At 39.2% G+C, this 14,082-nt stretch overlaps 1 protein-coding gene across 11 annotated transcripts in view; it reads right to left on the bottom strand.

Moving 5' to 3' along the window:
• Positions 1-14,082, bottom strand: part of Tpk1 (thiamin pyrophosphokinase 1) — a 335,423-nt gene that overhangs the window by 90,325 nt on the left and 231,016 nt on the right. For all 11 annotated transcript variants that reach the window (XM_048786773.1, XM_048786774.1, XM_048786775.1 and 8 more), the window contains one exon: positions 3,728-3,839. In XM_048786773.1, coding sequence (XP_048642730.1) covers positions 3,728-3,839 — 112 coding nt within the window. The remainder of the gene's footprint in view (positions 1-3,727; positions 3,840-14,082) is intronic.

Here is a 14,082-nt window from a genome sequence, read left to right as displayed (position 1 = left end):
ATAATCCAGCTCAACTTCTGATATTTAAGAACTCTGCTGGGGAGGTGGGAATCTGTGAAGGCCCATGTCCTGCTGTGCACACTGCACACTGCCCCCTACCCCTCTCTCCCCTTCCATCCCTCTCTCTCCCCTTCCATCCCTTTCGATGTCATGGGGAACACAATGGCTGAAGTGCAACAGACATGACCAGGACACGCAGTTGGAGGATGGAGGACATCCTAGAGAGCCTCCTTGTAACTGCCTACCCCTGCACTGCACTGTGAGGAAGCACACACTGGCTTTCTTAAAGCTGCCACTTCAGAGCCTTTTTTTTGGGGGGGGCAGTGGGTACTGGGGATTGAACTCAGGGACACCTGACCACTGAGCCACATCCTTAGTCCTATTTGTATTTCATTTAGGGAAAGGGTCTCACTGAGTTGCTTAGCGCCTTGCTTTTGCTGAGGCTGGCTTTGACATTCTTTTTGTTATCGAATACAGAAGAAAGAGAACTTGACTATGAAAAGAAATATGCTTGTCTGTAGAAAAGTCAAGTGAATCTATAGTCACATTTTTAGAAATGATAAAAGTGTTCAGCAACTAAATAAACGTAACTCCAATACAAATTATGATGCAATTACCGATTCTAAAATTTATGACGAAAAGTGAGAAGCCAGGAATAGCCATGAAAATTCTGAAGAAGAAGGCTGGAGTCTCATTCCCATTCCATACCTATTGTAAAGCCCAGGAACCAGGGCAGTGTGGCATCAGAGCAGCAATATGTAAACCAAGGGAAGACAGAAGAGGTCCAAGAAACACCCACAGGTGTGAAAATCTTTGGAGAAAGGATGATAAATGATTCTAGGGAATTTACTATCAGGAAGACAAAAAAAAATGGATCCCTATCTCATATCATGCACAGAAATGAATTTCAGGTGAAACAAATTCCTAAAAACTAAACCTTAAAAACTAAATTGAAAGTACCTTCACAACCATGGAGAAATAGAGATGGCTTCAGACATAAATGTTACCAACATTAAGTATAAAGACTTAAAAATTTCTCTGCATTTAACTCTTATAACCTTTCTTCTCATAAAAACAAATAGAAATTTCTAGAAATCAATAGCCCAGATGAAAGAACACAGCAATCCACATAAGTGGATTCACCATGGCTAACAACTACATAAAGCTGCTGACCCTCGCCAGCTGGGATCATAAGGAAAAACTAGTTAGAGTCTGACGGGCAGAAATGAGTCTGACAATACCAAGAACTGGTAAGGATGTGGGGCAGGGGAACCCTGGTGCTCTCGGGGGGTGAGTGTGTCCTGGCACACCCACTGGGCAGGGTAATGTGGTGCATCTAGTAGAGGTAACAGTGCAGCATCTCAGAGGCAGCTCTTTTATTCCCAAGTGTTTACATCCCAAAGAAACTCCTGCACAAGACGCAAGTCAATGAACGTCCATAGCATACTACCACAAACTAAAACGCTGTAACTATAATCCGCTTTGATAACACTTGGAACATTTCTCTTCTGGGAGATGGGACATGGGTAGCTTTCATACTTTTTTTCTTTTAAGTTAGAATGTAATGTGAGATATTACAAATTGATAACAAATCAGATCATATTTGGAACTTCTGGCATCAGATTTTGAAGTGTGTGGATGGGGAGAGACCAAGCGATGTGGCCACCTGAGGAGGACTCTTGACCTGTTTCCCCAGGGCGACTTGTTACCAATGACCCAAGGAGTGAGGTAGCTCCTGACTAAGCACCTGCAGACTTTCCCCCCTCTCCAAGCCCAAGTGGTCCATGGCTGTGACAGATAGTCTTACATTGTTGACCTCAGGGCTCTTTTCCCAGATGGAGGGAGCTGAATGAATCGGAAGGAGCCCTCTGAACAAAATCCATCCACTCTTCTTCACATTTATCACATGATATCATTCACATTTATTTTTATTATCTTTAATGAGTTAAAAGAACCCTAAAATAAGAATTTTCCCATCGATAATTGATGGAACAAACTGTTTGCACTCTATTTCTTGCATTCTCCTTGAAGTTGCTTTTAATATATTTTCATAAACATGTAGATAAAAAAATAATTATTTCAAGAGTCAAAGCAATCTGTAACTACACAAATAAATAACAATATATTGCATTTAGACAGGATTAAAAATTACCCCGTAGGAAGGTTAAAAGTCCTACCCTCATCTTGCCCAAGGCCCCCCTTCCAGAGAAAGCTGGTTTATAGAATTGGGATGTTTGAAAGAGCACAGAAGAGTCCCCCCTCCTCTTCTGGCCCTTTCCTGTCACTGTAGGCCAAGGAAGTTGGGCAGCTGCCCCCCTCGATCCTGTAGCACTAGCCCTGAAAGGTGCCCTCACCATTCCACGCAGGAGGAAGTTCCCCACTGTCAAGGTGGGGTCCTTGGAAATAATGGGAATTTTTAAAAGTAAAACTGTTGTTTTAGGCTGGAATACTTTCCAAAAAGCTTCTAATGGGAGCTCATGTCAGTTTCCTTGGAGAGCTTCAAAGCCTGTCACCTGTCTCTGAGCACAAGAGGAGACCTGCTGGAGCTGGCCTTTCAAATTCTGATAAGCTCTCAAGACATGTTTTCCAAAACATCTCCGGCCTTTTCTAATTGTTTAGGCAGTAACTGATAGAAAGGACTTTACAAAAATCTTTTTATCTTCCAAATATTTATTTCCTTGTAGAAATCTAAGAGTTTCCCATACTTAAAAAGAATGACATGGTTCCATACTTTACAAGTACAACCTTAGAGATACTGGTAAATCAGGGGACGCCTGCTTTGTCTTTCAGTCAGATCTCTTTGATTAAATTACTGTTATTCTTAATGACTAGAATGGACTTGTTTCGCAATGCCTGGTGGTTTCCTTTGGAATCAGGATTTAGTTCATAAGCAGATCCCCCTCATTTTTTTTGTTGGTTTAAAATCTGACAATTTTTATATAACTAAAAGCTAATACAGTGGGTAATTGTTGGACAACATCTTAAAATGTAATAAGGGCAGCTATCATAGATTGTGATATCTTAAAGGTTTGACTATGAAAAGAACTTGCTATTTTTGTTAGAGTGACTACTTCTAAAAAGCCAAGTTGGTTTCATGGGCATAAAACCATGAAGAAAGTTGGGCAAAAAGTCCTTAGAGATGACACCAAAAGAACAATCCATAAAGAAACTTGGACTTTATCACATTAAATTAACAAATTTTGTTAATTAAGCTTCAGAAATAAAAATATAGGCCAAGAACTCTTAGAAAATATTTGCAAGTTACTCATCTGATAAAGGACTCAATTCTAAAATACACGAAGGATTTACAACTCAGTGCAAAGGAGAGTAACTTAATTAATAGCTGATCAAAAGACCTGGATAGGAGTTTCTCTAAGGAAAATACACAAAAGTCCCATAAGGACAAGGAAGGAAATTTAATGACATTAGTCATCAGGGAAATGCAAATCAAAACCCAGTAGGACACCACCTTCATAGCCACCAGGATGGTTATAATTAAACAAAGCAAAACTAAACAAAAAAAAAAAAAAAGATAATAACAATTGTGGATGAGGATGTAAAGAAACTGGAAAACTTGTATATTGCTGGTCACAAGGAAAATGGTGCAGACACTTTGCAAAATCATCAGGCAGCTCCTCTGTTAAATAGTGAGATACCTTATGACCCAAAGATTGTACTCCTGGACAGCAGAAAAGAAAACTTCCCTTTATGGAGGGGCTTTACTTACTGAGGTTCCACTTCAGGCCTGTGGTTGTCACATGATCGCATGGCTGTCCAACAGGAATGAGGCCGCACCAACTTCCTTCCATCCCAGTGTCCACGTGCAACCTGTGCTTTCCCTGCAGGAGAGGAGAGACAGCCATCAAGAAGGGAAGAGAAAGGAAAGAAGCTTAATGTGCACTGTAGATGTGGCTGCAGGCACCCCCACCCTCCCGTGGTTTGTCCTCTTCATATTAACAACACGTGTCGGGTGGAAGCTGACTGACCCTAGAAACTTTCACCTGGATTAATCCTAACAAGAATTTTTTCAAGAGAGCTTGTTACATACATGAGGACCCCGACGGGATCTGGAGGAATCAACTCTGAAAAGGAAGAGGAAGGGGTTTGCAGGCCAAGACCACTGGGGAGATGCCAGCGTTGTGTCAGATGTCCACTTAAGGTGACTGAGGTGGCAATGAATGGGTAGAAAACAGGGCAGTGTTAGGCCAGTGAGACCATCTGTGTGAAACCCTAATGGTGAACACTGACATAATTCATTGGTCAAGAGCCACAGAAGTACCGTGCTGCAGAGTGAATATTAATGTCAACTATGGCTTTGGTTAATACTGACATATCAATCGGAGTCCATCCCTTGTAACAAATGAGCCATATTAAGCCAAGATAATGGGGGTGGGGAGGAAAACTGTGTCTCATCTGCTCAGTTTTCCGTAAACCTAAAAACTGAAGTCTACTAATTTAAAAAAATGTCTCACAATGACCATTTCTCACCCTTATACAGGACCAACATCAATGAGGTCTGGACCTACACGAGATACAGCACCACCCAAAAAGAACACACAGCCACTTCTTGGCAGCTGGTACAACCTCTGCTGCCTTTTCCCTCTGGGGAACAGTTTTATTTCATGCCAGGCGTGAGTCCTTACTGTTTGCACGGAGGTCTCCTCTAAACTGATGTAGGCTGAACAGTTCACCATGTAAACTTGAGTTTTGTTTCTGCTTACCATCCTCCACCCTAGCAGTACTTCTCTCTGAAGATACAAATACTGAATGCTTTACAAGTGATCCTCCCTCGATGCCAATCGGAGCATGCATGAACCCATTCTCAGGAGTGACAAAGCCTCCTGACACTAAAATGTCGTAAGGATGTTTGGGGGAAGGTGGATTCTGGTCCAGTTTCCTGATCAAAGGCTCTCGTCCTAGGGCCCCATGAGAGAGCACCATGTTACCAGAGCGGATCCAGGTAATGCAAGCTTCCTGGGCAGTGGGTGGCCAAATCACAGGGTTCCCTAGCTCTGTAAGGAGGAATGGAGAAGTATGCATGGGCTCAGATCTCTGTGCCTCTGCTGGTGACATCATTTCTGACAATGAGACCTGCTGTCTTCCTTACCAGAGAGGGATTCCTATCTTCCTGGTTTGTCTCAGCTTTGGTGTATTACAGTTCATTCCTGTTTGTTAACTGATGATTGTCTTCCCCCTGTTTTGGGTCTGCTTAATAGTGTGGTCATGGTTAGCTGAAACACGGGTATGTCTGGTATGTTTGACAAAGGAAAGAAGGAATTATTTTTCATCTGGTGGATATTAATTCCCTAAGAGAAAACTCTTCAGCTTACATCATATAATGCAAAGGAAACAACACATATACATGTTAAGTTTTATTTTCCCAGGGAAAGGAATGGCTGTTATAAAATCGTTGATTTAAATGGTGCAGTAGTATGCTTTCTTATGTAGCTTTGCTCTGTGCTCACCGCTTTCTTTGTTATTTTAAGAATCAACGGACCTTAAAATTTTCAATTTTAAGGGAAAAAACTAGTTTGTGGACTTGAGAATTCACAGATAGGTCTTAGCCTATAATCAATTAACATTTTTTTCTCTTGTTCCCAAGAGGTGCTTTGCCATCTGTGAATGGTCTTTATATTTATAAATAAGCAAATTTCCCCTTTGAGGTTAGAAGACAGCAGCATTATGTTTTCCTCTTCTATCCTTATGTCTACATGACATTTTTAAAAAGTGAATAACTGTATAAAGGAATTCTGTTTATTCCTTGGATTCTCAATTCCTAACAGGTCTAGCCTGTATGTGCCTTGACATAGGCAGGCGTACGGCTGACATTACAGAACTTCCTCAGGATTTATGCCATCACTGAAGACCAGAGGCACATGAACTAATCATCGGCTTCCATCGACTCTCATGAATCATCGCACAGGTTCCTGTTCCATCCTCTGTTCTGAGCTAAGATAACTCTTTAAGTCAAAGGCAGGTCCAATGAGTAAAGAAGGAACAAAAATCAATCACAGCCACTTCGCTTTTCTAACTGTGATTATTTGAACATATCGAAAAACCTCCATAAGGTATGAAATTCTAATTTAGTAAAAGAAAACAAGACGTGTTCATATGGCACAGGGACTGGAGATTGTGCTTACGATCATGCTCCTATGTTCCAATTCCAAGCTAGAGCAACAATACATACAAGTGGGTACCTACGAAGGCCTAAGAAATCGCTGTCATTTTGTTTTGTGTTACACCTCCTCTTTGCAAATGACTATGATATAACTGAGAAAAAAGATTAAAGCTCACCTACATTTTGCCTTTGAATAATCCCAAACATAGAGGCATATGAATTGATTATATCTGAGTCTTTAAATCCAATAACTATGCTAACATTCATGCCAAGAGTTCTTAGCATGGATCTCACAAAATACATAGCAAATTGATAAAATCATTCACAAGCTCCAAACACAGGGAGAACATAAGGGTACTTCCTACTTAGTGTAGAAGATTCAAGGAGTGGGTGACAATGATAGTTCATAAAGTAGACAGTCATTCATAGAACTGCTTCTAATACTCAACTTATACTCTATTATCTAGCTAATTGCAGCTAAAATTGCAGGAACACACAGTTGCACACGTGGAATGCTGCTGCAGAATTACTCAACACTAGGCTAACCTCGGGAAGTTCATCTCCTGTAAGTTTGCCCAGATGCTTTAAAAACATATCAACAAACACTGCAAGAAATTAAACAGCCTGCAGGACAAATAGTGAAAGAAGAAGACGGAGGATCTGCATTCACTTTACCAGAAGAGGTTCCTTCTCACATACCAAGACAGGCTTGTGCTGAAATGTTTTCACACTGGGATTGCTCACAGGATGAAAAGCAGTCACAAGAGAAATGGTGGCCCCAATGAATTTGTAGTTATTAAACCTCAGAGCTACAAGATTTGTACATTTTCTTTGATTCTGCTCCATAAATGAAGAATTCAAAATAGAAGCCTGGTGGGTTTACCTGAAATACTAATACCCGAAATGTACTAATCAATGCTACATGTGTTTATATGTAGCATATACACATACATGCTAAGTAGATGCTTGTAAGGGGTGTGTGTGTGTGTGTGTGCGTGTGTGTGAAAGAGAGAGAAAGAGAGAGAATGATCTCAGTATTTTCTTTTGAAAATGCATTAATATCTTATCTTTAGATAGCTTTTTAGAGTTTCAGATCACGTTAGATCATTTTCCAAAGTGCTCTGCACAGAACACTACTGCCAAGGTCAGAGAAGATTGGAAAAACTGCTCCCTGGGTTGTCCTCTTGGAAGTCACAATGTCTGTCAGTGCATCTGTGCTCTAGGTAGTCTTGCAGAAAAAAACAAACAAACAAACAACATTTTCCTGAACGAGTGTTTTGCAGCCTCCCTTGCTGCGGAGCTCCCTGCACCTCTCAAACAGGACCTCATACCTCCCCATAAGAACTGCTCTTCCCTCATGACACCACTTAGGGAAACACTGAATTAGAACAGTAGTAACTCTGCAAAATGATGTTTTGTTTAATATTTTCACAGCCAGAACACTTCAATGATATGTCTTAAAATTAATGAATAACTTACCCTGGATTTTTATTTTGGAAATTGTTGAATTTACTCATGCTGAAATCATGGATGCTCTGATACTAGTTTAGACGTGCTCCACTATTAGGCAATTAATGCTTAATTCTCATTCCAAAGAAAACCTTTTTTTTACAGACAGTTAAGTTAAAGTGAAAAATATTTGTGAAATAAACTGCTATTGTTAGATATTAAAATTAGATGTTAAATATTATTATGACAGGCTGAAATTTTGATTAACCACCTGACATTGGACTACTTCAAAATAAATTTGATGCAACCATGTCCATCCTTTGCTCTGTATCACCTCTCTATTTATGCTTTCTTACAGTGTGCTCTGCCCTATCTTTCTGCTTTCCTTTATTCTAGACAGAGAAAATAATCTGCTGAGTGCTCTCACACTAAATTGTCAAAAACTTACACTTGACCCCTCCAAAAGATGCTGACATTTAAAATGATGACTTCTAAAGACAGTATTTGTTCCCAAAGTAAGCATTTTTAACAATGGGAACAAGACAAGATATATGTATTTTCAATCAGAGTGATCTCAAGCGTTTTGAAATCACTTCAGATGAATGCTCTTCTCCTCAGCATGGAATAGGATCAGGATGCCCACATCCTCCTATCTATTCCTACTCCACTGCTCCAGGCTTAATCTGGAGAAACCCCAAAGCCCAGGGCATGCCTTGCTTCTCCATGACCCTCCATGTTCCCAGCACAGCACAGGTGATGTACTCCTAACCACTACAATGTTTAATCATTTGTGCCACAAAATGGACCATTTTGCTACTGTGTTGCATCTCTTAGACGGGTTCATATTGTATCTATTATAATAAGATTTCTTTGACAGCAAGGAGCCTTTTGAAAATTCTTTTTGGTTATATATGACATGGAAACCATTTTGGTATATTTCTAAAAGAATAAAATACATTTTATTCTAATTAGGGTCCCAGTCTTATAGATGTATATGATGGTGAGATTCACTGTGGTGTGTTCATACATGAACATAGGAAAGTTATGTCAGGTTCATTCCACTGCCTTTCCTATTCCTATCCACCTCCCTTACCCGCATTCCTTCTTCCCCTTTGTTTAATCCACTGAACTTCTATTCTCCCTCATCCTTGTTGTGGGTTACCATCCACATATCAGAGAGCATATCTGACCCATGTTTTTGGGTGATTGGCTTATTTTACTTAGCATGATAGTCTCCAGATCCATCCATTTACCAGTTAAATTCATAAAGTCATTCTTCTTTATGGCCAAGTGCTATTCCATTGTGTATATAAACTGCATTTTCTTTATCCATTCATCTGTTGAAGGACATCCAGGTTGGTTCCATAGTTTAGCTTATTGTGAATTAAGCTGCTATAAGCATTAATGTGGCTGTGTCACTGTAGTATGCTGAGTTTAAATCTGTTGGGTATAAACCAAAAAGTGGGATAACTAGATCAAATAGTGGTTCAATTCCTAGTTTTTTGAGGAATCCGTATACTGCTTTCCAGAGTGTTTGCACCAATTTGCATCCCACCAGCAATGTATGTGTGTGCCTTTTCCCCCACATCCTCACATTTATTGTTACTTGTATTCTTGATAATTGCCATTCTGACTGGAGTAGGATGAAATCTCAGTGTAATTTTAATGTGCATTTCTCTGTTAGAGATGTTGAATTTATTTTTAATATATTTTTGACTGTATTTCTTCTTCTGAGAGGTATATGTTTAGTTCCTTTGCCAATTTATTGACTGGGTTATTTGCTTTTTGAGTTCTTTGCATATCCTGAAAATTAACACCTTATCTGAGGTGCAGATGGCAAAGATTTTCTCCCATTCTGTAAGCTCTCTCTTCACACTCTGATTGTTTCCTTTGCTGTGATAAGGCTTTTTAGTTTGATGCCATCTCACTTATTGATTTTTTTTTATTTACTTCTTGTACTTTAGAAAGTCTTATTGAGGATGTCACTTCCTTAAGCTGACATGCTAAAGTGTGGGGCCTACATTTTCTTCTAGTATGTGCAGAATTTGTGGACTAATTCCTAGGTCTTTGATCTTCTTTGATTTTGTGCAGGGTAAGAGATAGGGGTTAAATTTCATTCTTCTACAATATGGATTTCCAGTTTTTCCAGCACCATTTGTTGAAGAGGCTATCTTTTCTCCAATGTATATTTTTGGTGCCTTTATCTAGTTTGAGGTAATTGTATTTCCATGGATTTGTCTCTGTGTGTCCTATTCTGTTCCATTGGTCTTCATGTCTGTTTTGGTGCCAATAGCATGCTGTTTTTTGTTACTATATCTCTGTAGCATAATTTAAGGTCTGTTATTGTGATGCTTCCTGCTTTGCTTTTCTCGCTAACGATTGCTTTGGCTATTCTGGGACTCTTGTTTTTCCAAATGAATTTCAATGACTGCTTTTTCTACTTCTATGAAGAATGTCATTGGAATTTTAATAGGAATTGCATTAAATCTGTATAGCCTTTTTGGTAGTATGGCCAATTTTACAATATTAATTCTTCCTATCCAAGAACATTGGGTGGTCTTTTCATGTTCTAAGGACTTCCTCAATTTCTCTCTCTAGGGTTCTGCAGTTTTCATTATAGAGGTCTTTCACCCTCTTTTGTTAGATTATTCCCATGTATTTTATTTTCTTTTTGATGCTATTGTAAATGGAATAGTTTTCCTAAGTTCTCTTTCAGCTGATTCAAGGACTCTGTTGAAAAGAAGTGGTGAAAGTGGGCATCCCTGTCTTGTTCTTGTTTTTCGAGGGAATGCTTTAAGTTTTCCTCCTTTTTGAATGATGTTGGCCTTGGGTTTAACATATATAGCTTTAACTATGTTGAGGTATGTTCCTTCTACTAGTTTTTCTTGTGTTTTAAACATAAATAGATGCTCTATTTTGTGAAATGCTTTTATTGAATCTACTGAGATAATCATGTGTAGACTTAAATATAAGGAGTCCTTTTTTTTCCTGTTAGATATAGAGTATAAGAAAGACATAATTATATGTCTAATAAATATATGATTGGTTAATTGGTTAGAATAAAAGGGAAAATTATGTTAACATGAAAAGGTGTCAATATGCCATGAAAAATCATCTTTTTCAAAATTTGAGTAGATGAGTGAGGGTCCAGATGACCAAAAAGGCTCCTGAGGAAGACCTCATGTTCTTTGTCCAGATGTTTGCTTACCTGTACACTAGGACACATGAAGCACAACCGATCCTCAGGAAACCTCTGTTAATAGTTTTCAAAGCACACTTAAAATGCATGTACCATGTACATTTTTATGTAAATGTATACAGTACATTATGTATTTTTATATAAAATGGAAACTATAATACTACCTTACTGAATTATTCTCAGTACTAAATATCATACAATGTGCAATGTTCCAAGAACAGAGCTTTAGGAATTATATTATAAATGTTGACTTAGGTACCTTTCTTCTATCATGTTTAATTGGTATATAGGCTTTATTTGTATCCCCCCCTTTTTTAATCAGTCACCTTGCCCCAGTCATTTATAAAAAGAAAATTAGTGTGATTATCCTTCATTAGACTCACATGAAATATCAGGAGAGAGTAAAAGAAACATTTTTTTATTCAAACATTTTTATAGTACACTTTCATTAAACATTAAGACATCTCAGGAAGAATTATAACTCTATGATGAAGAAGCTTTAGCTTTTACCAAATTAATTTCTACTTCCTTCACTTTGTTCCTTTTTTTTTTTTTTAAGAAAAGTACTTGTACTTGTACCTTCTGAGGCCTCATATTTGGTGCCATATCCAAAATGTAACCTTACAATGATTTTTTAGAATTCTTAGTGTTAACTGAGCTGACTGCTATGATAGCACAGTTATTTTTATTTATTTTTTTCAATGCCAGCAATAATTTTGGTAAAGTTCCTATCAGATTTTTAAATCCACTGGCCTTGTTTCCCACGTTTTCTCCTGACTGGTGAACAGCTGCTGGAATGCCAGCACTGAGGAATACATTGCCATTCTGCTCCTTGTCTTAACTGCTCCAGCTTCTCACTAGAAAAGGGCTGTGCAGAGCCCAGTGTGATAGGCCATCACCTTCCCAGAGTTTCCCTAGGCACAGCTGCCTCCCTCCACCTGGCCCTCCCTTGTTCACACCACTCAGTTGGTAATCGGCAGACCAGAGATCTCAATGTAAGCACATTTTGATTTTAAAGTCCACATCTCTTTACTACCTTGTCACATCTTTTAGTCTTCTAACTGTAAAAGCTGGTGAGGCTCATTTCATTCTTTTGCTTTCTTCCTGTTCTTTCTTTTTCCTTTTTGTTCCTTATATTCAGTCTCTAAGTTAGGCTTTGTGCAAACTTGTTGATGGTTAGTAGTACTTACACAGTAAATGAATGAATTACTAAGGGAACAAACACCTGTCTGCTTTGCTCTCATCCACCCATCTTCAACACTTCCAATTCTACTTATATCTCCATTCACTTAACCGTTTGTTGTTAATGGTTGTATATAAGAGGCAGAGAAGACTCCGTGGGACCCTCATTCATGTTTTTAAAACATACTTACTGGGTTTTCCAGAGGTGTAAAATAGTTAAAGCAAAATCAATAACCAGGCTAAGATCAAGAAAACTAAGATATGAAAAGCATTTTTTATTAACTAAGACATCTATATGAATCAGGATCAAATAAAAACACTGTTTTCCCCATAAGTGTTATAAAATATTAACGAGAGGCAGGTAGGTTAATATTCAGATGACACAAGTTCTAGCACAGCTCAGATGCTGCCTCAGTATCGTTCTTGACTTGCAGCTGTCTGTGCAAGGTACTGGGCACACTGCTTGAACTCAAGGACAGGAGCCATGTCTCATTAATTTTCATATCTACAAATCTTTGCACTGTGGGGCAAACAGTACAAATACAATAAATATTTATCACACAGGGGCACTAAGCTTAGCAGTTTCCTACATCTAGTCTTTTTTTTTTTTTTTTCTTTACTCCCTACTTCTGCCAGTTACCACCTCATTACACCCATTTCTTGGTTCCTTTTCACATTGAAATTCCTAGGAAAGCTTGTCTAAATGTACTGTCTCCGATTACTGCCCTCCAGTGTTCTCTTAGAGTCATTCCAAATAAACTTTTGCTTTTGCTCCACCTCCCTTTTACGTTGGCTTTCATCAGGACAACCAATGGCCTCGAACTGGTAAATCTAAAGGCCAATTCACTAGTTCTCACCCAACTCAACCTACCAGCCTACAGTGCACAGGATTTTCAACCCCTCCTCTTTGGAATACCATCTTTACCTTGCTTTCAGAAAACCACACTCTCTTGGTTTTTCTTTTAACCCACATCTCCTTTCCCAGCTCCTCCTCTTCTCTCCAAAATCACTGTAGAACTTCAGGACATAGGCCCTAGATCTCAGCTAGATCTTCCTCTATAATCTATCTATACCATGCTCCTAAGATCTTAGTCATCTGGATTTTGTCAAATCCTAAATGTATATCTCTAGCCCAGACCATTCCTCCAAGTTCTGGTTTTGAATGTTCAACTGCCTACTTTATATATCCTGATATTTTACCTTGAAGCTACCATATTCAACAGCTTTTTATCTCAGATGGTGGCTGCTCCTCTTTCCAACTGATAAGATTTTTCTTATTTTCTCACACCCTACTTCTAACTCATAAGGAAATACTACTGTAGTACTTCATGACATACAATCTATGTGTCTTGGCCAAAATGTTGGAGTATACACACATTTCAAGTTATGTAAACCATAATCTTAATATTTACAGTAGTCTTATTTTTATACCTCTTCTAGATAAGAGTCTTTGACATCAGAAATGCACAAGGAGTGACACTGTTTTGTGGGGGCTTTGGAAGACATGTGGGTAATGAAGGGGATTATATAGATTTTTTACCTCTTGAGAAAAAGTTTTGCTAAGATTTTTGGGGACTAATATGTCTTAATGCTATTTAGTTTGCATTTCTGTGCAGGAGAAGAGATTATGATGATGAGAGCACAAACACACTGGCCGTGATCTGTTGGGTTGAAGTAACAAGGGAGATGACAGCAGTCTCCATTGGTCACAGCTCACATGCACTCAGGCCAGCACCATCACACCCCCTCCTATCTGGCTGATCCATTTGGTCTTTAACCCTCCTCCGTTCACACAGGTGCAGGTGCTCAGCCTCTTCCTCCTCCTCTCTCTCCGTGGCAGTCAGGCCCCAAGAGCATCCACAATGAACTTTGCTTCTTAGTATGTATGCCTCCTGTATTCCTCAGCAGGAGACTCTAGAAGTGATGGCCTCACTCTGAGGCCACAGTAAATTTAAAAAAATAAATAAATAAAAGGTACAGCTTGCTCTAGAGGAAGCCAGTCACTGTGCCACCAGGATGCTGGAGCAGCCTTGTAGGGAGTCCATGTGGAGAGGAATGGGGCCCGCACCCCCACCTGCAGCCAGAGCCAGCTGGCCAGCTGTGTGAATGGACCCCAGAGTCAGAGGCCCGAGAC

Source organism: Marmota marmota, unplaced genomic scaffold, assembly GCF_001458135.2.
Source record: "Marmota marmota marmota unplaced genomic scaffold, marMar, whole genome shotgun sequence".
Lineage (NCBI taxonomy): Eukaryota > Metazoa > Chordata > Mammalia > Rodentia > Sciuridae > Marmota > Marmota marmota.
Note: the sequence above shows the minus strand (reverse complement) of the source record. Positions and strands in the feature narration are given on the sequence as shown.